Below are 27,621 nucleotides of genomic sequence, written 5' to 3'. Positions count from 1 at the left end.
ATATTATACATTTTGTACCTACACTCTATATCTACTATATACTACACACATCGGCGTACGTTTCACTTTATGTTTTGACTTAATTTGTTTGAAAATGAATCGTGACGTATGGGAAAAGTTATAGCGGACGAACAATATAAAATCAATTAACTCTTGTTGACTGTTCACAAGACGGACAGTGTCATGCATTTATTGAGATGTCCTTTTCCCATTCTTCAATCATTCTCTTAATATGTTCTCCATTTATATTAAATAGATAAAGTGACAGTATAGATCCTTACCTCACATCTTTTTCTAGGTGCAATTTATTTGAAAGTAGGTTAATCGCTTTTAATGATCCAATGGTGTTTAAATAACTCAGCTATAAGGAAATCATGTGTTGCAGTTCTTTTAGTATCCGTTGGGTGATGCCATTTAATTTTGTCAAACGCCTTTCGGTAATAATCTATTCAGCAGATATAAAACAGAATATTCAATTTCCTTGTTTTTTCGATCATTTCTTTAATATTCAAAAGCTGTTCTCTACCTTTGGCAACACCAGAATGTTGTTTTGTGCAAAGTGTTTCTACTTTTCTTCTGGTATTTCCTTTTGTATTTCCTAAAAGCTGCTATTTTTGTGTGTTTTCCTGGTTGTAGATTGTGTTCAGTCCCTAAACCATTATTTTTAATACTATATTTGAGAGGAGCTAAAGTAAATTTATTCCGTTTCTTCTGTGATATTGGAGGTAGTACTAGTTCTAGTAGAGGATAGATCGATCCTTTATTTCATCAAATTAATACTGATATGTCCTTCTCATCCTGCTCCTGAAACCGGAAGGTCTATAAACATTCCCGATTGAAGCCAAATCGACCTCCAGTACCAGTTAAGACGCATAGAAAAAGATCCTGGACGGCCTTATCATTGTAGCAGTATGGTTGTGATACTGCAATGCAGAAGGGCAGGTACTAATATAAGGCCTCGGATGTTGTCACGCAGTCTAAGTGACGATTGGCGCTATGTTGAGTCCATCTCCACTCTGCTTGCAGAATATTCCATTATTTTTATTATTCAGAATATACGTTTTATTATATATTTATATTTATTTATTTTTAAAGTATAACAATAGAATTTCTTATTTCCAGGATCACCCAAGCTCGGATTCCTTCTACGACAGTGACTTTGCCGACGGGGAACCGACAGCGGGTCCTGTGGAAACGCGAGTGGAAGCGGTCAGCAAAGAGGAAGAACGAAGAGAGAGCCAATCGGATCACTACGAGGCCGCTGAGGTCGACGGTGAGTAGCGAGAGAAAGCGAGAGAGATATAGAGAGAAAGAGAGAAAGAGAGAGAGAGAGAGAGAGAGAGAGAGAGAGACTGTGTGAAAACTATTATCACTTTGGAAAATTAATTGGTCTAGCTTGATACTGCGTTTTGCATAACCTTCGATATCATGCATATTGCATATTAAAATGTTATTCGGAGCATAGGTGTTGCTGTATATAAAATGATTTTAGTGGGGTGATAAAATTGGGTGAACGAATATTCATGAAAATTTATTTTAACTTCCCATTTATTTATGACCTAATTTAACTACAATAAATAAATAATTTCTTTATCTAACTTGTAGGAAAATATCCTAGAACAATTTCCTTCGTTTCATAATTTTAACAAAAATTTTTTATGATTTTTTTAGAATCTGCATACTGACACCGTACACTTCAGATGGTAGGGTTTTTTGACCTTACCATGATCAAATATGCGTTATATGTAATGCAATTTTTTTGTGTGAAAGTCATTTGTGCTCGTATTTAATTATTTAACTTTTCCGGCTACAAATACCAACAGCAAAATTGAGCAATTTTTTCAACAGACAGACAAGGCTTTTTTCCATAATTAAAAAACCATATTTCCATAAGAAATAGAAGTATTTTTATATCGTATATGGGATCCATCTCTCTTCATAGTGGTATTTTGAACTTTTTGACCATAGCTCTGAAGATGGCTATATAAGCCGAAAGCGCTCAGCTAGGAATTATTTATTGGGGTACACACTTCAAAAGTACACTTCTCTCCGTTTATCTGTAATGTTTATATCTACTTCAATTTAGGCATTAATATGAGTTTTCAAGCATCAAAAATGCGTATTTTCGCATTTTTAAGATTTTAAAATGGTTTTAATTCGAAAATTATCAATTTTTGAGAAAAATGAAGAGAACTGTTTTGTTTAAAATGATCCAAAAAACCTAAAAAAACTATCTTTTGGATAAAAAAGGTGATTGTTGAAATTTTTTTAAAAAATTGTAAAATTATTAAAATTTTCTGCCCAAAAATTTTGCCCGGCACCCCTCAGGTATGTTTAAAGGAGATATTTTTGAACCATAATTAACAATTAAGGTTATAATTTCAATTATATTGAAATAGCCCCGATTACTCATCAAAATATTAATATATAATGTTTAATATTCAATTTAGACACTTGGTAACCTTAAAAATTACCAGAGAACGGCAGTTCTCGCCAGTGGCGCACCAACACCCCCCTACACGCGACACTATACAGGGTGTCCAGAAACTCTACCGACAAACGAAGACAGGAGATTCTTCAGATAATTTTAAGTTAATTTAACCCAATTCACTTAGTCCGAAAATGCTTCCTAAGGGAGCTAGAGCTCTTTGAAGATGGCGTCTTGTAATTAGTTTTTCTTAAATACCTCCAGAACGCTTCCATTTAGAAAAACAAAAGTTGGTACGCGTATTTATCTTCAAGATATAAATCTAATCCATCCATTACAAATTTCTAGTACCGATCATAGGCGTCCGTTTTGGGTAGGGCAACGGTTATTTTATCACATAACTTTTTTATCTTTAACTTTTATGCATTTCTGACACTGGATTATTAAATTATGGAGTATTCTAGTACTAAAAGGTACTCTTGTTTTAAATCTGTAGGACACACCGTTTTCTAGAAAAATCGATTTAAAAATTTTTCGCTCTTTGAATTAAAAAAAATTTTTTCAAAAAAAAACTGTTTAGAAAGACCAAAACTGGTACAATTATTTATATTCCAGAGATAAATCGATTTCATTAATTGCGAATTTCTAGTACTGGTCATAGGCGTCCGTTTTGGGTAGGTCAACAGTTATTTTATAGCATAACTTTTTTATCTTGAATTTTTGAGCATTTTTGACACTAGATTATTAAATTATGAGGTATTCGAGTACTAAAAGTTACTCTTACTTTATGTTGGTAAAATACTTCGTTTTTTTTTGAAAAGTTCTTTTCATTGTTTTTTTTTTCAAATTCCAAAAATAAAAAATTTCAAATCGATTTTTCTAGAAAACGGTGTGTCCTACCGACTTAAAGCAAGAGTACCTTTTAGTACTAGAATACCTCACAATTTAATAATACGGTGTCAAAAATGCATAAAAGTTAAGAACAAAAAAGTTATGCGTTAAAATACCCGTTGCTCTACCCAAAACGGACGCCCATGACCGGTACTAGAATTTTGCGATAGATAGAATCAATTCATCTCTGAAAACTAAATACGCATACCAATTTTCGTTTTTCTAAATCTAAGCGTTCTGGAGGTATTTAAGAAAAACTAATTTCATGACGCCATCTTCAAAGAGCTCTAGCTCCCTTAAGAAGCATTTTCGGACTAGGTGAATTGGGTTAAATTGTCTTAAAATTATCTGAGGAATCTCCTATCTTCGTTTGTCGGTAAAGTTTCTGGACACCCTGTATATACACGAAATTTTCGATTTTCTTAATATGACTGATTTGAAATATGGGCCAAGTCCCATCTTAAATTTCAGGAAAAGTCTCACCCATTCATATGTCAACCATAAATTTTGGTCCAAGGGTGTGGATTTTACGGCCCTTTCTATTTAGGGTCTGTTTATCGTTCTACCAAAACTCCCAAAAACTTCAAAAATTTAAGTCCGACCTTTGCGGCTTCTTTTTGGCATTTTTCATATTTTAAATCGCCTATAACTCGAAAACTATCAATTTTTGAGAAAAATTACGAGATACCTTTCTTGTTTAGAATGACCCAAAAAACTTACAAAAATATTTTTGGGAGCAAAAAAATAATCTTCTGTATTTGTTTAAAAAGATTGTTTAAACAATTTCTGCCCAAAATTCCGCCCGGCTCCCTTCAGATTTGTTTAAAGGGGACATTTTTGAATAGGAATCCACAAAGAAACCGAATCAGAAATTTTTTCAGACGGGAGCGGTCTCACCGCATGGCCTGTTCTAAAATTAGATCAATTAACTATGTGTATAATAAAGTCTGTTAAAGATGAAGCCTTTAAGGGCCAATTTCTCATATCGAGTTCAACTCCAGTTTAACCTGAACTTCTAGTAAACGTCAGTTCAAAGTCAAAATCGTCTTTCTCAATTCCCGTTCAACCGATGGCAGTTTAAACTTGAACGATGCTTGAACGGTGGAATTCGGCCGTTCAAAGATTTCAGAACTCAGTTCAGATGATTTCATGGACTACGCATGCGTTGTATTAACACGAAACGCTGTCATAATATAATTATATCCTATTTTATTATATTAAGCCTAACGATAAACGATAACATTATTTGTGTTTTTATAATATTTATTTATAATTATTAAAATGACTATTTGACTATAAATACTTAAATTTAACTTTATTCAAAAACAGCATAAAAAAGGTAGTTCAAAATGGCGACAGTTTTTTACCTTTTGCCATCTATTAGCATTTCTCGAAAGCTGTAGAACGAGCACTGACATGAACGCGCAATGAGAAATGCATTTCAAACAGAACCGGAGATCACCCGTGAACCCGGTTCAACTGAACCATAGATTAACGCAGGTATGAGAAATCGACCCTAAGAATATGTAAGGGTTAGGGAATGACCCCCTACTTTAATATATGAGTAAAAGCGTTCCTTTGAAACGAACGAGTTGAGTAAGTAGGTTTGTTAAAGCGTATAAAGACTCTTCGTGTCGCCGCCGCCAATGAGGGAGGACGCATTTGAATTTATGAGAAAGTCTCGAAATTGGAATTTTCCGAACTGACATGAACTGAGCGGGCCTCAGAAATAAAGTCTCGGGGAAATGCGGAAATGAGTAAAGCGGTGATGAATTGCAAGAATTGCTTGCACCCGATGAATAGCCGAGTTATTTACTCGAGAAGTATGAAAAGTTGCATGGGGTTAAAAAGTCTGCAGTAGTTTTCTGCTGCTTGTCGTTTATTTTAGACGTCTGATGTTTTTGTTTAGAACAAAGGCGAGCGTTTTTGATTAAGTCGTTTAAATAGAGAGAAGAAACCAATTAAAAGTGTGCACTTATTAAACTTTGGATATTATGAAACGGACGTGTATAATAACAATTTGCTTTATGAATATAAATGTACCTTAAGAGGATCGGTACGTATTTTCGGCTGCAATGCTATTCAAATGGGGATTCATTTTTTTTCGAATCCTGAGAAAACCAATAAGTATTTTTGAAAAATTCAAACGCAGAATGAAAGATTACGTTATTAGCGAGGGCCGAAACTCCCTGATAACTTCTATAATGTGTATTTTAATAAGTTACAGGGGTGAAAAACTAAGAGAAAATTTAGTGTGATTTTTAATTTTAAATATATCATTCAAAATAAACTTTTTATTTATTCTAAGGGACTTTCGGCCCTCGGTAATAATTTAGTCTTTCATTCTGCGTTTAAATTTTTCAAAAATATTTATTGGTTTTTTCAGGATTCGAAAAAAATGAACACAATGCCGTGGTAATATTTTCCAAATCTATCTTTGTCTTACAACGCACTCAGCCGAATAGAATATTGTCAGCATATATTGTCAGTCAGACACTGACAATCAGTGACAATTTTAAATATTTGACATTGCATCGGGAATATGTTGAGTTATTGATTAAATATTATTGATATATACTGTATTTGATAAATAATTGATTTAAGACGTGAACTTAATAAAAAGTTATTTATTGTGTATTATTTGTGGAAGATCCAAGCAGAGAATACATCAGGATAATATATTCTGTGATCCAAGTATTTTGTTGTTAAAGATGTTCAAAATTGTAAGCGTTCCATAACAATATATTATTAAAAAATCACTTTAACACTTTTCCTCTTTTCTCGATTGAGTATTAGTCTTTGTTGTACAAATAAATTATTACAATCACTGAATACATAGTTAATGAAAAAATTATCACATTTATTAACTGAATTAATAATTTGCAATTATAAAATAAAAAAATAACAGTTATCCAAGAACATTCAAAACCCATCTCTTTAAATTAATGATGACATTTTCAAGTAGAATGACATTCTAGTAATGTTTACATATCCATACCAGTGTGAATTTTACTACACGTAATTTTCCGTGTAAAGATAGAAAAAGTAGGGATACACGTAAAATATTTGCGAATTATGTACCCATAGCCTTAAATCAAAGTTTATATTTGTTTTTTTTTTAATAAATATGTACGATATTTATTTATTATAAAACTTCCGTTTCGCGTCTTCACTAGCTACTACAATGTCTTAATAGTCCAGAGCGCATCTATTTTGAGATGGACGTTGAGAGGTGACTCAAATTTTTTTGCAGAAATTGCTTGGAATTAACTCATATAATAATAATTGAGTTATCCTCCCACTCAAAAAGGTCCGGAACATTGTTTAAATAATCAAAATGTCAAAAAATGAAGGAAAAATTCGATTTTTTTCTTCGATTTTTGATTATAACTTTCACAGTATTCAATTTAGAGAAAAGTTGTACTGATATAAACGTTATAGCTGCCTTTGAGAACAATTTTGATTTAAGTAGCGTCGCTATTAACGGTAGGCGGCCAGCAGATTGAGAGAGTAAAAAAACATACTTACTTGGGAACGATAATTACATAATTCAAGGCAAAATAGAGGGTATGAGAAGCGTAGGAAAGAATCGCGTTTCCTGGTTGAAGAACGTGAGAGAATTGTGCCTTGAAGGTCAGAAAAGCCATGATGATTGCCAACCTTCGTCGCGGATATGTCACTTAAAGAAGAAGCGTCGCTAGGGAGTAATGCGCTCTATTTATGTAGGATTCGTTAAAGACAATCGTAATAAAAGTCCGTATGAGTCTTAGCAGTTTTAATTAATAAAATAGACAATTAAATTATAGATACTATTAAGTTGACGAAATGTAAAAGTGTTTGTGTAATTGCGACCAAAATTTTACGTGTTCTTACAAAAAGAAATGTATTTGGAAATAATTGCGTCTAATGAATATTATAACCGGCTTGTCATAATACCCGTCTTAAAGCGTCTCTAAGTTGCGTCTTTTTCGATTATCCCAAATAACCTTTGCCAAAAGGTAACCAAACTCATTGATAGCATGCTCACCGACAGACCTTTTCACGTCACAATGGGCAACTTAAGAAGTGTCCAAATGAAGCTCAGCAATGGACTGCCACAGGGATCTGTTTTGGCACCCTTACTCTTTAATTTATACATCGCGGACCTACCTAGGACAACTTCGCAGAAATTTGGGTACGCTGACGATTGGGCCATTGCAGCAAGACATAATAACATGAATGTTACAGAGACAATACTGACGGATAACCTTGCTGTTATGGGTGAATATTTTCGCAAATGGAGGCTACGGCCCAATGCAACGAAAACTGAAGTGTGCTGTTTCCATCTGAATAATGCCCAAGCCAACAAAAATCTCTCCGTTCACTTTGAAAACAGACTACTCGCTCATAACTCAACACCAAAATATCTTGGAGTGACTCTTGACAGAACCTTAAGTTTTAAGGAACACCTACAAAGAACGGCAGAAAAACTGAAGACGCGAAATAATATAATCCAAAAGCTATATGGCACCACATGGGGGTCCTCAGCCTCCGTACTCAGATCATCCGCTCTCAGACTCGTATACTCGGCGGCTGAATATGCTTCGCCGGTATGGCTCAATAGCAAACACACGAAAATCATTGACACCCAATTAAACCAGACAATGCGAATGATCTCAGGTACAATTCGACCAACACCGAACTATTGGCTTCCCATTCTGAGTCACATTACACCGCCTAAACTAAGAAGAAGTCATTCTCTTCTCAGAGAATATCGAAAAATCGAGGCTAACCATCAACTACCCATCCACCATGATAAGCTTGATATCGAAATGAAAAGACTGCGCTCCAGATATCCCGCATTGTTAAGGGCCACCTCCCTACATCAGGAACATTTCGACCTCACCAACGCTTGGAGAAGACAATGGGAGAGCGACTCACCACAGGAATCACACCAAATGGCCTGTATCGATCAGAAACCGCCAGGCTTTGAACTGCCCCGCAATACATGGACGGCGCTGAACAGAATAAGGACAGGGACCGGTAGATGTGCTGACAGCTTGCATAGATGGGGAAAGGCCCTTACTCCTGAGTGTGATTGTGGTGCGCAACGGCAGACCATCCGCCACATTATTGAGGAATGCCCCCGAAGGCGATACCCTGGAGTTTTCGATGAGTTCCTGAATGCGACCGAAAATGTTTTACAGTATATTAATACATTAGATGTTCGTTTGTGATACTTCATGTAGTGTTTTATATACTTTTTTTAAAATTATGTGTTCTTGTTGTATCTATGCCAACCGATAAATAAAAATAAATATCCCAAATAACACGCCCGTCGAGGTCCTGATGTTAAAATCGACTACCTATCGAACCTCCACGCTAAATAAAAATCTCTTACAGCTAATCTTCCTCTTCTCATGGTTAAATTCGCTTTCCTCTGAGAACTAACCTATTAAAATTCAAAGGGATCTAATGTTATTTTTATGTCTTAAGGGCGATTGAAAATAAATACAATCTTCTCACCGCCACCCGTCGATTGGTTCCACCCATCTGTCCACACATCTGTCCCTGTGGGTGTCGACGGACGCTCGTTTCGTGTTCGTAATAATAATTAAGAAAAATTATATACAGGAGACTTAAAAATATAAGAAAAAATATTTACAATTCTACATTTATGTTATTAGCAACAACGGTACAATTTTTATCATAATAGTGGTAAATTTGATACTGATCTTTATATACGATAAGTTGGTCTCTTTTTTTTTTAAGAATTATTAACAGTTACTATGTTAGCTACTGTTGTTACTCTTTCAGATATTTTTGAAATTCTTCCTATATATTATATTATAATATGATACTATAAAGACTTTTATATGTCACGTTCTATCAAATTCCCGTCTTCCTGCAATTTCAATAAAATATTCATCGAATTCAGGATGTGAATGACCCTGTATTCCGGTCGACTTAATAGCACATATTAAAACATCCCTCAGAAAGTGTGTCGACGTCGTCTTTAATAGACCAAGAGCTAGCAACGTTTTCAAAAAAGAATTTTAGGAAATCTTGATTCTTTAATATATTATTCTTTATGCTACGAACGTGAAGAAGGTCCCTGAAGAGACAGAGAGAGAAAGAGAGAGAGAGAGAGAGAGAGAGAGAGAGAGAGAGAGAGATGTAAAGTATTGGGTTACTGGTTGCAAAATATGAAACTCTTACCTGTAATCTATAAATGTCTTAAGCTTTACAAATAGAGCAAAACAATAGGAAACAGATAGTTCCAACAAATGTGATCATAATAATAAACAAAATAATATAACTACAATATTACTTACTAGTTAATATCTTTCAAATGTCTATGTGCACTATTCTCTATCAAAACTCACTGGCACGCAGATCCTGGCTGCAGAGGTGTGATTTGGCAACCTTGGGGTTAGGCTACCAGCAAAAATAAATCTAACTCTTTGGTACACAAATGGCACTATAGCTCCCAATAAGAACCATGGCCTTACGCAGACAGGGTTTTTCTCACCGGCCATGGTTCGGTCCGGAAGCTGTACTAAACTTTTAATAGATTGCTCTGACAATCCTTGACGGATTTTAGGGCACGTGGAGTAGATGTACAGTGTACAGTGAATTCTTCACGAATTCGTGATAACTGCCAAACAAAAATGTTGTTTGAGAATACACGAGGAAAATAAACTTCCTGTAGCTGGCTGTATACCACAAATCACAAAAATACGAGATTTATTGTAAAAGGTATATTTAAAATTCCCTAAATAAGGGTCACATTAAAACAAAACGTTTTCGGATTAAGAAATCCATCATCAGTGTTCTAAAAGCCAAAAAATAGCACGCCTGAGCCACCAAAATATTTTGGGTAAAAACCCTTTATATGTTTACAGTTGTGTTATGTTACATATTATTAAAAATGCTTAGAGATGCTGCCGATATCTTCTATCAAAGACTCTTCCCACGTGGTTGGAATTTTGAGGATTAAAACCTCACATATTAAAGTTCAATGGGCCGTTGGGCCACTGAACTTCAATATGTGAGGTTTTAATCATCAAAATTCCAACCACGTGGGAAGAGTCCTGTGTTGCCCTGGGTAATATTTAGGTATATCTGCAACATCTTTAAGCATTTTTATTAATATGTAACATAACACAACTGTAAACATTTAAAGGGTTTTTACCCAAACATTTTGGTGGTTCAGGCATGCTATTTTTTGGCTTTTTAGTAACACTGATGATGGATTTCTTAATCCGAAAACGTTCTGTTATAATGTTGCCCTTATTTAGGGAATATTAAATATACCTTTTACAATAAATCTCGTATTTTTTTAAATGTTGTTTGGGCAACGTCTTTATTTGCTTTGTTAAGTAGAATAAAATCATTGACGGATTGTTCAAGGTCTTCTGCAAACTAGTTCAGAAAAATAAGGAAAAAAAATATCCTGTTGGTGACACAACCCCCTCCAGGCCGAAACCAAATTTTTTGAGTAGTATGGACATCTATAATAATAACCTATATATGTTTCCTGCAGCCGATTTTGATGATATACATAGTTATAAACAAATGAAGATCAAAAAACGATAAATTTTCGCTTTTTTCGTATATTACCAAAAAGTTACGCATTTTAAAGAAATTTGAGAGTAAGAAACTCATAAATCGTATAAAAAACTTCAATATGCGTTCGCTGAATATGTCTATCCTTATTGGTTGCTTAGAAAATTGCAAAATAAATAATAAATTTTGAGTTTTTATAAATATTCATGTAAACTTATGTAAAAATTAACTTAGAACTTTCTTATTACATGGAATGTTGAGCCTTCTGGTGCTTAAATCATACCCTAAATGTCAAAGCAATCTGTCAAATAGTTTAAAAGTTGTTTAATTTGTTTATCCCAAATTATTTTTTTTGCAACACTATAAGTTAGAAAATGATGAAGTTACAGTAATACTTTGGATAGTTTGTGAAAGAAGAAGATTTACACTATTAGTTTACTTAAAAAATGACAAAAAAATAATTCTAAATATTACAAAATTATTTTGCAAGAACATGTAAATTAAAAAAAGAGGGGGGGCTAACTTCGTCCCTAATTGTCCTAGGACAATTGTTTTTCTTTCTAAATGTGTATAAAAATTAAGTATTTCTAAATATAAAAAAATAATTTTTCTACGTGTAACGGTTAAAAAGTTATTCTAATTGTTTATAAGTAAGCAAAAAATCGACATGTTTTTGCAAAATAATTTTACAGTGTTTAAAATTACTTTTTGTCATTTTTTAATAAGTTACTAGTATAAATAATAATATGTTCTTCTTTCATAAACTGTCCGGAGTTTTACTGTAACCTCATAATTTTCTGACTTATAGTATTGCACAAAAATGAATTTGGGATAAACAAATTAAATAACTTTTTTGTACAACCGTGTTAAAAATGCAATTTTCAGCACTCCATAGGAGCGTTAAAAATGCTACTTTAAAGCACTAATAGTGCTTTAAAATTTTTAAGGCACTGCAGTTAAAAGTGAATTGTCAAATTGTGAAACGTCAAAATATTTATATTTCATTTATTAACATTAATATTAATAGTACAACTTGCGCAATTTAAAAAAGGTAGTTTAAAAGTTTTTTTAAAATTTAATTTAAACTGTAGTATTGCATTTTTAACACGTTTGTAGAAAAAAACTATTAAAATTTGTTAGAATATACAACAATAAAAGTAAGATGTTATGTATTCTATAGTTGTTATGATTTACGTATTGACAGTATAGGCAATTTTGATGTAATGTCCAGAAAAATATAAAAATGGAATGTCAGTCAAGTTCAAGTAAAAGTTTTTGTAGATATTGTCCTGTAATTGAGAATGAATAAATTATAATTGTTGATATAGAAGACGTTTGTAGAAAAAATATTGTATGATATACGTGTTAAAAAGTACATTTTTAAGGCGTGCCTTAAAATTGTACTTTTAATACTTATATCATAAATAACTATTAAACTATTTGATCAATTGCTTTAAAATTTAAAATGTAATTTAAGCACAAGAAGTCTCAGCATTCCGTGTAATAAGAAGGTTCTAACTTAATTTGTACGTAAGTTATGAACATTTATAAAATCTCAAAGTTTATGACTTACTTTGCAATTTTTTAAGCAACAAATAAGGATAGACATATTCAGCGAACGCCATATTGAAGTTTTTTATATGATTTATGAGTTTATTATTCTCAAATCTGTTTAAAATGCTTAACTTTTTGGTAATAGACGAAGAAAGTGAAAATTCCCGTTTTTTGATCTTCATTTGTTTATAACTATGTATATCATCAAAATCGGCTGCAGGAAACTACCATACTACTCAAAAAATTTGGTTTCGGCCTCGAGGGGGATGTGTCACGAGAAAAATCTTATTTCTCTGGACTAAACAGAGATGTTGCGTTGGCCTCGTCTTAATTCACTCTTTTTATGTTTACACTGTTGGCAATGTTGTCAAAAATTGAGTTATATATTATTAGTAAATTAAAAGTATTTTTAATATTTTTCTATGTTCAAAGAATTATTCGAAAATATTAAAGAACCAGCTTTCTTAAACATTTTGTTTTCCGACGTTGCTGCCTCTTAGACTATGACTATCCCTTCTTTTTCCACAGCCATGTTAGAGCAAGAACGACAAAGAATAGAACAGCTGACAGCAGGATGGGACGATCCTACTCAGGTGGATTGGGGCACGGAGGACAACGCCGAAGAGGGCGAAGGGTTAGTAGGAAGGCAGGAAGCCGTCCCTTCAACGCCGCTACTCAAGTGCACCGCTCTCTATTCCTATACGGTGAGTTTTTGAGTTTTTTTCTTTGAGTTTCAATATATCTAATATCTTATCTTGAGAGATTGTTGACGAAGGGTCAATACGATCCGCAAGGGTTCTTGTTTTATATGGAATCCTTTATGTATTTCTCTAATATACAGTGTGACAAAGCCAAATGGAATAAATTCATTATTTCGTAAGCCGGTGGCTTTAAGAAAAAATCCCGAAACAGGTCAATTTTTATTTTTAAATTAGGATGTTTTGGCATATATCATACTATCGACATCATCCATCTCGGCGTGATGACGTAATCATTTTTTAATGAGAATAGGGGTCACGTGCTAACTCATTTGAAAGGTTATTCAATTCTCTATTTAGTAATATAAACATTAATATAATTATTTATACATAAAATGTTTTTGAATTAAATTAATTGACACAGAAAAAATAATGTATGTAATTTATTTAATTCAAAATACATACATCTTTCTGCTCGCAGAAATCAGAAAAAGAATGTTAATTTCACAAATAAACATTGCTTTTCGCATAAATTAAATGTTTAAATTGCCAAGAGGCAGGTGGATGGCAGCTTGAACATTGAATTTAAGCGAAAAGCAATGTTTATTTCTCAAATAATCATTTTTGCTTTTTTCTGGCAGCAGTAAAATGTATTTCGAATTAAATAAATTACATACATTCTTCTTTTTGTGTAAATTAATTTAATTTGAAAAATTTTAGACACCCTGTATAAATAATTATGTTAATGTTTATATTCCTACTGAATAGATAATTGAATAACCTTTCAAATAAGCTAGGACACGACCCTAATTCTCATTTAAAAAAATCATCGATTACGTCATCACGCCTAGATGGATGACGTCACTGGTATGAGATGTATGCCTTTATGGTGGCTCCTGGCTTCTGAGCCACCTTGGATAATTAGGGGTTGGTTACCCCCCTACCATAAGGGTTGATGAAATAACTCGTATCACCGTAGATGCATTTATTTTATAAGTTAGAGTACTAACGGTAAATAGCTGGTGGTACGTTAGTTCTCAGTAGCTGTGATGTTTTCCCTTTGGGATCTCAAATATTAATGACTTACTCTTCGCAATGGAATTAGAAGATAATAATTAGTCTTCTCCTGTTTATTGTTTTGGTATATAATGAAAGTAACATTGTTTTGGTTAAAAGCGCTGAGTCGACTCGGTTATAAAAATAATGAATACTATTGTTATTGCAAACCGACCTTGGTCAAACCTAAACTGTTACACTGATATGTGCTAATTTAGGTCGATCGTATTTACTATAAACAAACGTAGTTTGTTTTGCTAAAGACATTTAAAATTATTAAAAGGATTTGTTTTAATAAGATTACTAAGAGAAGCCGTGTATCCCAACACACCTTCTTCTTCTTAAAGTTCCATCTCCTATCGGAGGTTGGATATTATTTTGGCTATGGTCACTTTGTTGGCTGCTGCTCTAAACAGTTGTAATGAACTACAGTCAAATCATTCTCTAAGGTTCCTCAGCCAGGAGATACGTCTTCTTCCTATGCTTCTTTTTCCTTGGACCCTTCCTTGCATAATAATTCTCAGCAACTCATATTTTTCTCCTCTGGTAATGTGACCCAAATATTCCAGTTTTCTTGTTTTTATACTGTTCATAATTTCCAACTCCTTATTTAAACGTCGTAGCACTTCAACATTGGTAATCCTTTGAACCCTCTGAATTTTCAATATTCTTCTGTAACACCACATTTCGAACGCTTCTATTTTTCTTATGTGTTGTCTCTTCAATATCTAAGCTTCCATTCCGTATAGTAGATAATATAGAAAATATGTAGCATCTTAAAGCACTCAATCTGAGAGGCAACTGAAAGTCTTTGTTTTTAAGCAGTGTTACATTTTTATAAATGCTTGCTTTGCAGTTTCAATTCGGACTTTAATTTCTTTGCTTTGGTCATTTTTGTCATCAATAAATCAGATATCAAATATCAGATATATGCCAAAAAATCATAATTTAAAAATAAAAATCGACTTACTTCGGGATTTTTCCTTAAAATCAGCGGTTTACGAAATAATGAATTTATTCCATTTGGCTTTGTAACACTGTATACACTCACAAACAAAAATATTACATATTTGATTTTGAGTCTGTTTTTGAAATAAATATGTTTTCTCTTTGAAAAGTTTTGTACTTTTTATTGCTAAATAAGTTATGCTGGACTATTCAGTGTCAAGTAACTAGCTTATTGAAGAACTATAACTTTGTAGAGAAATTAATGAAATAGTTCGATTTTGCTTTAATCAGAAAGACAAACAATAACGACAATAGAACACTTTTTACGGCAACATTGTAACAATTTAGTACTTAGTATTTCCTCCTCTAGCTTTAGTGATATCCTGCATCCCTCTAGGCATGCTTCGCAAAAGGTCTTGGATGGTTTCTTGCGGTAGTCGATTCCATTCCTCCTGTGCAGCAATTCTTCATTCTACAATTGAGTTTGGAGCTGGGTTTCTTGATCGTAGATAACGTCATTTTAGGATGTCTTAGACATATTTTATGGGATTTCCATCAGGACTCATTGGTGGTCAGTCTAGAGCCTCAATGTCAACATCCTCAAGATATTATATTGTTTCTGCGGTATATGTACGAGAAATATCATGCATTAGCACAAAATTATCATAACCAATGAAGCCGGCATCAGGAAAAACATGATATTCGAGGAAGTTGCGTATATACAAGTCAGGATTAATTCGAATAGTCACCTCAATAAGCTCGGTACGACTTTTCCAACTAATGCCACTCCATACATAGAACCGCCAACAAAGCTTACATTCTGTACAAAATTACATTCTGTGTAACGTTTCCCAGAGCTTCTGGTTAGGTACTAGATCCGTCTATCTAGCTTCCATAATTGTATCCTTGTCTCATATGTGAAAAGACCTCTTCTACATTGATGTTCGTTCCAGTTAACATGGGCTCACTTTTTTGGCATTTATATGTACACATTAACTTGTCTTGTGATCAGTATGACCAGGAGCACAGTCTCCTGGTGAATGTCGCTTCTAGGTACTGGAAGATTGTTACTTCTCCAAATGTTTATATATTTTTCCTTCTGTGATTATTGTCAGGTATTATTTTTGTATGTTTTTTCCTTCTGTCCATTCCATATATTTGGTATTTTCTTCGTGTATGTATATCCCTTTCTTTCTCGCTTTCACTTCTAGACTTTTTAGCATTTCTTTTAATGCTCGTTTACTTCTGGCTATCAGTACCAACTATGTCATCAGCGAATGCTAGGGCTATACAAGTCCCGTTTTTTTTATTTTGGCTTCTTTAACGACAATTTCAAGAAAGATACTGAATAACAGTGATGACAGTGAGTCCCCTTGTTGCACTCTCTCACTAACTTCAAACTTATCTGTTTCTTTTCCATTTATTTTGACCCTATTCTCCGCAAACTTATCTATTTTTCTATTAATTTATTTAGTTTTCTTGAGTGTTTATGCCAGTGGCGGATCTACGGGGAGGGAAAAAAGGGGAAAATGCCCCCCTAACATGGTTCAAAATTCAAGAAAAAATTGTTGAAACATAAAAAATATATTAGCTGATATGAAACTTAAACCACAGACAGACAAATTCATCCCCATAAATATACTAGTTAGGAAAATTAAGGGAACTTAATGCATATACGTTTTACCATGAATATAAGACAATGGAGGAGAAGGGCACAAGAGAGATCTGAATGAAAGGACATAGCCAGACAGGCAAAGACCCATCCAGGGTGATGATGCCAAAAGAAGAAGAAGAATTCATATACGTTATTATTTCTCTTTTATTAGCCTAATAAAATAAAAAAAAGTCAAAGTGTAAATTCGTACAGGTTAAAACAAATTATATATCAAAGTTTAGGTGGGTACAAAAGATATTTTCAAGAAAGTATCCAAATCATACAAGGAGATCATTGTTTAAATAATTAAAAAGGGGTCATTTTTGCAAAAAAAATACTTTTTTAACTGCTGAGGTAATTCACTTATTAATGAAGGTCTATGGGATTCTTTTCTGCAAAGTTGAAGGGTAAATCTTTCACATAAGACTTACTATATTAAATTTGACCCCCTATTTATTTAAATAATTGTATATAAAACTTTAAAAACAAATTTGCAAAAAATTATTTTTAGCGTTTTCGATAAGCACTATAAAATATCTTGTTTTACAGATTAAGTTGCGCTATGTTACCAGTATTAACCAAAAAAAATTGGTCGGAAATTATTTAATATTTTTTGAGATATTGAATTTGTTTATTAAATGTTACTATATTTTTAATTGCAAAAACGCGGTTGTTGCCAAAGAAATATTCACCTGCTTAAGATCTCAATATTTTTATTTTTATATATATTTTCGATAAATGTATTGATAAATTTAAATTTCAGTTAAACTCCCCCCTAAAATGGCATTTGAAAATTATTCAAATTTGTTTATAATTTGTTTTTTTAATAACGTCGCGGGGATTAAGTATTTTGAAATTCCGTTTCGATAATTGGGTTCCTGGGAATTTTTTACTAATTAAAAAAAAATTTTTGTCGTTTTTTCTTCTTCTTTTTTTTTCTTGTAGTTATATTACTACGGGCCCTTTTAGGGCTAAATTTTATTAAGAATATCGAATTTCTAAGTTGTAGATTGTAGACCTAAAAATATTAAGATTTAACTAAAATATCTTAAATAAAATGTGGCTACTTACTGAGTTACAGGCTGTTTTATTTAAAAATTTAAAAATTATTGTTGCCAAGTACTTTAAAACTATTTGACGTATCCTTATCATACTTGGCAGAAAGTGTGATTATTATACACCCTACTAAATTGTGATTAATAAACGTTTCTAGCTAGTTCCAGAGGCGTACGACAGGGGATAGTGAATGATTGACCCTTCCCAAATTCTACGCCACTGAGTGAATTACTATTTTAGCGAAATTTTTCGATTCTCCAATACTTTGTATGTAAGTAGTTTTATTGGTATCGATAAAGTCATCAGTTTGAGAGATATTGGAAGTTTAAAATGAATGAATGAATGAATCAAAATAACTATGCCGTTTCATTTTTAACATCCAATATCTCGAAAACTAATGACTTAAGCGTTACCAGTAAAGAGTATATTATTTACTTATAAAGTATTGGAGAATCGAAAAATTTCGCTAAAATAGTAATTACCTCAGTGGCGTAGAATTTGGGAAGGGTTAACCATTAACTATCCCATGTCGTACGCCTCTGGTAGCAGCTAGAAACTTTTATTTATCACAATTTAGTAGATTGTATAGTACCCACACTTTCTGCCAAGTATGATAAGGATACGTCAAATAGTTTCAAAGTACTTGGTAAAAATAATTTTTAAATTTTTAAACAAAACACCCTGTAACTCAGTATGTAGTCACATTTTATTTAAGTGATTTTAGACCAATCTTAATATTTTTAGGTATAGAATCTACAACTTAGAGATTCGACATTTTTAATGAAACTTAACCCTAAAAGGGCCCATAGTAATAAAACTCCAAGAAAAAAAAAGAAGAGGAAAAAAAGACAAAAATATTTGTTAATTAGTGAAAAATTACCAGAAACCCAATTATCGAAACGGCATTTCAAAATATTTAATACCCGTGACGTTATTAAAAAAACAAATTATAAACAAATTTGAATAATTTTCAAATGCCATTTTAGGGGGAAGTTTAATTAAAATTTGAATTTATCAATACATTTATCGAAAATATACATAAGAATAAAAGTAATAAGATTTAATACAGGTGAATATTTCTTTGGCAACAACCGCGTTTTTGCGATTGAAAATAGAGTAACATTTGATAAACAAATTCTATATCTTAAAAAATATTAAATATTTTTGGACCAATTTTTTTTTTTGATTAATACTGATAACATAGCGCAACTTCTCTTGTAAAATAAGATATTTTATAGTGCTTATTTAAAACGCTAAAAATATTTTTTTGCAAATTTGTTTTTAAAGTTTTATGTATAATTATTTAAATAAATAGGGGGTCAAATTTAATTTAGTAAGTCTTATGTGACAGATTTACCCTTCACCTTTGCATAAAATATTACTATAGACCTTCATTAGTAATTGAATGACCTCAGCAGTTGAAAAAGTAATTTTTTTGCAAAAATGACCCCTTTTTAATTATTTAAACAATGATCCCCTTGTATGATTTGGATACTTTTTTGAAAATATCTTTTGTACCCACCTAAACTTTGATATAAAATTTGTTTCAACCTGTACGAATTTACATTTTGATTTACATGTAGTGTAATTTTATTTTACTAGACTATATATAGTTTGGGTTTATCTTTTTTGTGTCTTTTGGTTGGTGTTTCATTGGAAGTTCCCCTCTAAGAAAAATTTCCCCTCCCAAGGCAAACGCCTAGATCCGCCACTGGTTTAAGCCTGTAATCCATAAATAATAGTTGAAAAAAGTATTATCTCAGCCAGTGGCGTAGCGTAGTGGGGGCGGTAGGGGAGGGCCGCCCCGTGCGGCACTTTTTAGGGGGCGGCAAAATTTAACAATAAATAATAAAAATATTTAATATTTTCATCGCAACTACAAATTCGGACCGATTGAAAGGAGCACGATATCTTTAAAATCAAAAGGAGAGACAAGACGGCTTACTAAGGCTTAAACCAGCCTGTAATCCATAAATAATAGTTGAAAAAAGTATTATCTCAGCCAGTGGCGTAGCGTAGTGGGGGCGGTAGGGGAGGGCCGCCCCGTGCGGCACTTTTTAGGGGGCGGCAAAATTTAACAATAAATAATAAAAATATTTAATATTTTCATCGCAACTACAAATTCGGACCGATTGAAAGGAGCACGATATCTTTAAAATCAAAAGGAGAGACAAGACGGCTTACTAAGGAATGGTTTTACCCGTTTTACGGTACACTGACTAAGGGCGAAAAGTTTTACGTACTTGGATGGCTTATTCTCCATCTAAAGCATCATTATTTTGCTTTTGTTGTCGTTTATTTGAGAACGTAAATACACCGAATCCATCTAAATTTTGCTCATCTGATGGGTTTATAGTTGGTGGAAATTAAATCCTAAGGTTTCAAGTCATGAATCAAGTGCAATACACATCCAAAATTATTGCAAATGGAAGGAGTTGAAGAGCAAACTTCAAAAAGGACAGACTATTGACCAAAAAGAGCAAGACATAGTAGCAAAAGAAATGGCAGGAAATTCTTATCAGAATGTTTGATATTATAAGATTCCTTGCCAAATAAAATTTGACTTTACGTGGACATATAGAAAACGACGCCAGTACCAATAGAGGAAGGAGACTTTTTAAAATTGGTTCATTTAATTGCAAAATACGATCCTGTACTTCGTGAACATCTTGTAAGTTCTAAAATGTGGGGCAAAATTTCAATCACTTATGTTACCACAAATACAAAACGAATTTATTGCCATTTTGGAAAATAATGTTCGCCAACATATCATCGGGCAAATCAAAAAGGCTCAGTATTATTCAATTATATTCGACAGCATTCCAGATCTTTCACATAAATATCAAACGAGTCAGGTATTAAGATACGTAGTAATTGAAAATCAGGAAGTAAAAGTAATGGAATCTTTTATAGATTTCATTGAAACTAAAGACAAAACTGCTGAAGGAATTTCAAAGATGATTTTGGACAAGATTCACTGATGGCCTAGATATAAGCAACTGTAGAGGCCATGCATATGATAATGTTGCTGTTATGGCTGGAAAGTATTCAGAAGTTCAGCAAATAATTCAAGAAATAAACCCTAAAGCTGAATTCGTAACTTGCTCAAATCATTCGTTAAACCTAGTTTGTTTACACACTGCCTCAGTTGAGGTCGAATTTTTTCGGCACTTTAGAACGTTGCTATTCTTTTTTTCCTCATTGGCACATCGTTGGGAAGTTATGATAGCAGCTACAGGCAAAAGCTTCTTAAAAATGGTTCAAGACACGCGGTGGAGTGCAAGAGGCGATGCCGTAAATGTGACATGGCATCATTACAAAGACATTCTCGTCACTTTGGAAAAATTGACAAAGGAATGTGAAAGCTTAAACACTAGGACAGATGCAGGTGCTTTACTAGTTTCGATACAGTCATTTTCATACCTTTGTTTTTTGGGCCTGTGACAACCGGTGCTACATGAAGTGAATGATGCTCAAAAATATTTACAAACAAGGGGACTGGACATAAAATTGTGCGCTCAGAAAGTAAATGCTTTGCAGATAATATTGACAGAGGATTATTAAACGTGATTGTAAAACTTAGATAAACTTTTTTATTTAAAATCTAGCCTATAGGTATAATGCAAAATAATGATGTTCTGTTCTCGCCGAAAAGTTCTCTATAATTAATGTATGTAATGTATAGTATACATTAAATTAGAATACCTAAATAAGAGGGCGGCAAAATTACACTCCGCCCCGGGCAGCCGACACTCACGCTACGCCACTGATCTCAGCGTTCTTATTCGGAATCTTAGGTTGAGGCTGCTACAACAAAGATGTTGTTTGATCTTTATAAGTAAATGCTGCCCATGCTATTTATATTCTAACTTTTATTTCATGTAAAAGATCTAATGTTTCAGTTAGCCAGTTTTTGAGATATTTATAAATTTTCACTCTCTCTATCTGCTCAATGGTTATGATGATAAGATTACCCGATCTCCTCCATTAATAGTTAGACCCTCACTACAATCACAATCATTCAAAGATTCGTGAAAAGTAGATTCACTGTATAGATTAAAATAGAACAGGAGAAAGAATACAGCCCTGCCTGTCAGAGAGTTCATCATCAGCTTGAACTTTATCGAATGTTTTTTTGAAGTCTATAAAGCATATACGTGGGATTGATTCTATTACCACAACTTTCTACACCATACATTAGGGATTATTATTATACAAAACATTTAAAAACACCCCATTTAATGCAATTTTTTGAAGGATAGAAGATTTTTTATTAGTTTTATTATATTTTATTTTATGTCTGCTCGTGTTGGGTGCTTTAAGGTCAACGAATTACTTATTTAGGAACAAGAAAGCAGAATAGTACTAAATATCATTTATTAGTTTAGTTATTATTTAGTTTTTAAAAGAATGTTGTTTTTTTTGTTGTTATTAGTAGAATTTAGCATAATAACATATACGCTGTTTAATATTCAAAATTTAGATGTACATATATAGTTAAATTACCAGCATTACTTGAATAAAACAATTGTTGCCTGATTTTTTGTAATTAATTTTGAAAAGACAATACACGTAGAAATAAATATTATTTTAATCGACTATGTCAGATTTTCTATTTATTGCTTTTTTTAATATATGCCATTTCCAAAAATAAACGCTTTTTTTCATCTCTTTCTTTTGATTGTTTGAGAACATTTCTTGAGAATGATTGCATGATAGGCTAATGCACAAGGTTTTAATTTTTTGTTGTTTATGTCACTTCTATGCTATGTGATTTTTTCCTACTATGTAGTTAGTGTTCTAGAAGTTTCTCGTATATTAAAAGTTTAGAGATTAAAAGTTTATTATATTAGCTTACTTAGATTATAAATATCTGTTTTTATTTATAACTTTTTATTGAAAGTTCAATAAAAATTAGTTAAATTGATTTTAATTTAAATATGAACTTGCATGTATTTTCTCCTTCTATCTTCAATGTGGAATTGTCTTTTTTCTTTATCTGTTTCTCCCATTGTCATGTACCTATTTTGTCTTTTCCTTATTTATTTCAAGCCCAAATTTTGTTGACTCCTTTATTATATTGTTTATTAATCTTTTTAGTTCTGTCTTACTTTTATATTGTTTCCTGCATATTTATTTTGCTTTTTATGATTATTCCTTTCAGTATCAGATTAAAAAAAAGTCGTTGATAGTGAGTCTCATTGTCGTAATTCTTCCTTTGTTTCAAAATTATTTCATTTGTGACCCTTCCATGCTATTTCATTTGTTATATTCTGCAAAGTGATTTTAAGTCGAGTAACAGGACATAGTCCTGGATCCCGCGTACCAAAAAAAAGTTGATTAATAGCAAGCTGAAAATTTGTTAATAGCTTAACGGTGTCTAGTCGGACAAACTTTGATGTATGGGAACACTGGAATGAGGAAAGTTTTAATTGTGGAACAGGTTACAGATTCCGAACATCATCATCATCATCATTCTCTTTGCCTTATCCCTATGCGGGGTCAGCTTCCCTAATTGCATTTCTCCACACAATTCTATCTTGGGTCATATCAATGTTAATCCCCTTTACCAACATGTCCTGCCTTATCGTCTACCCCCAGGTCTTCTTTGGTCTTCCTCTCCTACTCCTTCCAGGAATCTGCACTTCAGCTATTCTTCGTATTTGGTAATTAACGTCTCGACGTTGAACATGACCAAACCATCTTAACCTATGCTCTCTCATTTTAGCATCAATTGGTGCTACACCTAGACTTCCCCTAATATACTCATTTCTAATTTGATCCTTCTTTGTCACTCCACTCATCCATCTAAGCATTCTCATTTCCGCCACATGCATTCGTTGTTCCTCTTTCTTTTTCACTGCCCAACATTCAGTTCCGTGCATCATAGCCGGTCTTATGGCTGTTTTATAGAATTTTCCCTTCAGCTTCATTGGAATTTTTCTGTCACACAACACACCACTCGCTTCTTTCCACTTCATCCATCCAGCCCTAATTCTACTGCATGCATCTGCATCTATTTCTCCATTACCCTGTAATACCGATCCCAGGTACTTAAAACTATTGCTTTTCACAATCATTTCACCATCCAAAGATACCATTTTATTTGTAGTAACTCCATCTTTAAATGAACATTCCAAATACTCTGTTTTTGTCCTACTAAGTTTTAAACCTTTTTCCTCCAGGGCTTGTCTCCACTGTTCCAGTTTTTGTTCTAAGTCTCTTTCACTATTTCCTATCAACACTACATCATCAGCATACATTAGGCACCATGGAATACTACCCTGTAGTTTCGCTGTTATCTGGTCCAAAATTAATGAGAATAAATAAGGACTAAGCACCAAGTCTTGGTGCAGTCCTACTTTCACCTGAAATTTATCAGTCTCTCCCACACCTGTTCTAACACTAGTCGTTACTCCCTCATACATATCTCTCACAATCTTTACATATTCGCCAGGGACTCCTTTCTTATTGAGTGCCCACCACAGAATCTCTCGAGGATCTCTATCATATGCTTTCTCAAGATCAATGAATACCATATGAGCGTTGGTCTCTTTATTCCTATATTTTTCCATCAGTTGCCTTACAATGAAAATTGCATCTGTTGTTGATCTGCCCTGCATAAAGCCAAATTGATTATCGGATATTTCAGTTTCTTCACGTATCCGTCTATCAATTACTCTCTCCCATATTTTCATGGTGTGGCTAAGTAGTTTTATAGCCCTGTAGTTTGTGCATTGTTGTATGTCTCCCTTGTTTTTGTAGACAGGTACTAATATACTGCTTCTCCATTCGTCTGGCATTTGTCCAACTTCCATAATTCTATTAAATAGACCTGCTAGCCAACGTATTCCTATCTTTCCCAATGCTCTCCATACTTCCCCAGGAATATCATATGGTCCGACTGCTTTTCCTTTCTTTAATTTTTGAAGCGCTTGAGCCACTTCCTCGTTTGTTATTCTGGTAACCATTGCTGTTACTGTCTCCGTTAACTCCACAGGCTGTCTGTTAAATTCTTCATTTAATAAACTGTCCAAATACTTTCTCCATCTCTTTTTGACATCCTTTTCGTGAATTAGTATTTTATTATTTTCATCTCGGATACATCTAATCTGATTAAAATCTCTTGCTTTCTTTGCTCTCTGTTTGGCTATTTTATATATCTTTGCTTCGCCTTCCCTGGTATCAAGTTGATCGTATAGGTTTGAATACGCTTCTGCTTTAGCTTTTGCTACTGCTACTTTCGCTTCCTTTTTGGCGACCGTATAGTTTTGAAGATATATGTCCGATCTGGTTTCTTGCCACTTTTTATATAATTTTTTCTTCTCTTTTATTTTTCCTTGTACTTCATTTGACCACCACCAAGTCTGTTTATCCTCAAACTCCTTTCCTGACGTTTTCCCAAGTATTTCAATAGCCGTCTCTCTAATAATATTGGCCATTTTTCTCCAAATTGTGTTAGGGCTTCCTTTCATGTTCCAACATATTTTTTCTACTATTCTTTCCCTGAATAGACCTTCCTTCTCATCTTTTAGCATCCACCACTTGATTTTTTGTGGTCCTCTCCGATATTTTTGTTTAGTTTCGATTTTTACTTCGATGTCCAGAACAAGCAGCTTATGTTGTTGGCTTACTGTCTCACTAACTATTACCTTGCAGTCCTTGCATTCACGTATGTCTTCTTTCCTTATCATGAAGTAGTCTATTTGGGATTGATGTTGTCCACTTTTGTAGGTAATAAGTTGAGTTTCTCTCTTTTTAAAGAATGTGTTAACAATCGCCATATCCAATGCTGTTGCTAATTCTAACATGTCGTCTCCAGCTTCATTTCTAGTTCCAAAGCCTAATCCCCCATGTATTGTTTCATATCCTGTCTTGGCTTGGCCCACATGTGCATTGAAATCACCTCCTAATATAACTCTCTCCTCTGCTGGAATATCACTTATTACGTCTCCTAATTGGTCATAGAAAGCTCTTCTTTCATTCTCACCCAGCCCTGTTTGAGGAGCATACACACACACACACAACATTCAATACCTCTTTATCAACTACAAATTTCACTGACATCATTCTATCACTCGTTCTGACAACTTCTACTACGTTATTTTTCATTTCACTATCAGCAATTATACCAACTCCATTTCTAGTGTTACTACTCCCTACATACCACAATTTATATCCATCACCTAGTTCTTTCGCCCTTTGTCCTTTCCACCTAGTTTCTTGAATACAAGCAATTTGAACTCTTCTTCGTTCGAGCGTATCCACTAACTCCAGACTCTTACCTGTAAGACTACCAAGATTCCAAGACCCTATCCTGATTTTTCTAACCTGCAATGGTGTTCCCCTGAGATAGTCCTTACCCGGAGATCCGAATGGAGGCTCATTTTACTTCCGGAACATTTTACCTCAGGAGATGCCATCATTTCAGTATAAGTTTTTATTGCGTTTGGAGAAGGTCTTTTCATTATTATGGCCTGAAAAGATTTTTGGATATTTCCACAGATTCCGAACGTCAGACTACGAAAACGTCCCATGTATTTTGCTATTTGCTTTTTTGTGTATTATACATATATCTTCCTCATGTAGAACTATATTGAAGAAAAACTACCAAGAACTTGTAAAAACTACTATAATATTGTTATTGTTGTACATTTTTACTTTGATTTAAAACTTTTAATTCCCTATAACCAATCCTGTGCAATAATTCCCATGACATAAATGTTCTTTAAATAAGTTACGTAATAAGATCACTGTAATGATATAATTAGAGATAATCCGGCTGTATTTTTTTATCCCAAATTATACAATAATAATAAAAAAACGAACAAAAAACCCATTACCCCAACAATCTAAATCGTCTCATTAAACCAACTGTGCCCCCATTTGGCAGGCTCCCATCATGACCCAGTTTTCCACTTATGTTTATAAGTCCTCTATAAATCGTTGTTACTCAAATTCGAATTAACTTGATAGCCAGTTTAATAGGGATTAATTCGTGGTGCCATTATTCGAGCTCTAAAACAGAATTTGTCTAACGTGATGGAAATTGGCCATCATTGAAAACCGTCGAAAGTTTGATAGTTTTAATAACGGCAAAATGTTACACGTCGTTTTTGTTGATATAGGATTTAATGGTGATCATATTAAACTGGATGTTGATTCAACTAAAAAAGAAAATTCACTACCGCATATTTAAGAATAGAATAGAATAGAATAGAATAGAATAGAATAGAATAGAATAGAAATATACTTTATTGTCATGAAAAATTGTACAATTTTATCGACAAAGCTTACAAAAGTCAAGAAAACAAAACAATAACAATTCAATTTACTAAAATTACATAAATCGTCAGTATGAATTAAAATAATAATAATAATAATGAAGTTAAACAGTTAATCAATTCCAAAATTTAAAAATTTAAATAAATTGCAAATTGCATAGTCTACCTAGTAATTAAGTTTAAAAGTTAAGCTGCTGCATATGACACCCAAATATAGATGAAAAATATTAATAACAAGCTGAAAATGCGAGCATTATCATAACGAAAACTTTGTTTATTTACGTATTTTAATTCGTAATATGGAAAATTGCTATTATGAAAAGTAGTTTAGAATTAATAATTATGTTTTAATGTGCAATTATATCATTCTAATTTAAATATTGCGAACTATAAAGGTAGTTTACTCTTGATCTAAATTTATATTTTTATATACCTCGTATAAAATTAATAAAACTTTATATAATATGTTGGTTGCATCATAAATCTTAAAACATTAATTGCTTT

The 27,621-nt window shown here is 33.0% G+C and overlaps 1 protein-coding gene across 4 annotated transcripts in view; it reads left to right on the top strand.

The window, feature by feature from the left end:
- Window positions 1-27,621, top strand: part of LOC114330180 (protein nervous wreck) — a 163,716-nt gene that overhangs the window by 93,940 nt on the left and 42,155 nt on the right. For all 4 annotated transcript variants that reach the window (XM_050662900.1, XM_050662901.1, XM_050662903.1 and 1 more), the window contains exons 10-11: window positions 1,123-1,273; window positions 12,950-13,125. In XM_050662900.1, the coding sequence (XP_050518857.1) occupies window positions 1,123-1,273; window positions 12,950-13,125 (327 nt within the window). The remainder of the gene's footprint in view (window positions 1-1,122; window positions 1,274-12,949; window positions 13,126-27,621) is intronic.

This window comes from Diabrotica virgifera, chromosome 9 (assembly GCF_917563875.1).
Source record: "Diabrotica virgifera virgifera chromosome 9, PGI_DIABVI_V3a".
In the NCBI taxonomy this organism is placed as follows: Eukaryota; Metazoa; Arthropoda; class Insecta; order Coleoptera; family Chrysomelidae; genus Diabrotica; species Diabrotica virgifera.
The sequence above is the reverse complement of the archived record's forward strand: the minus strand, read 5'-3'. Positions and strand labels throughout refer to the sequence as shown.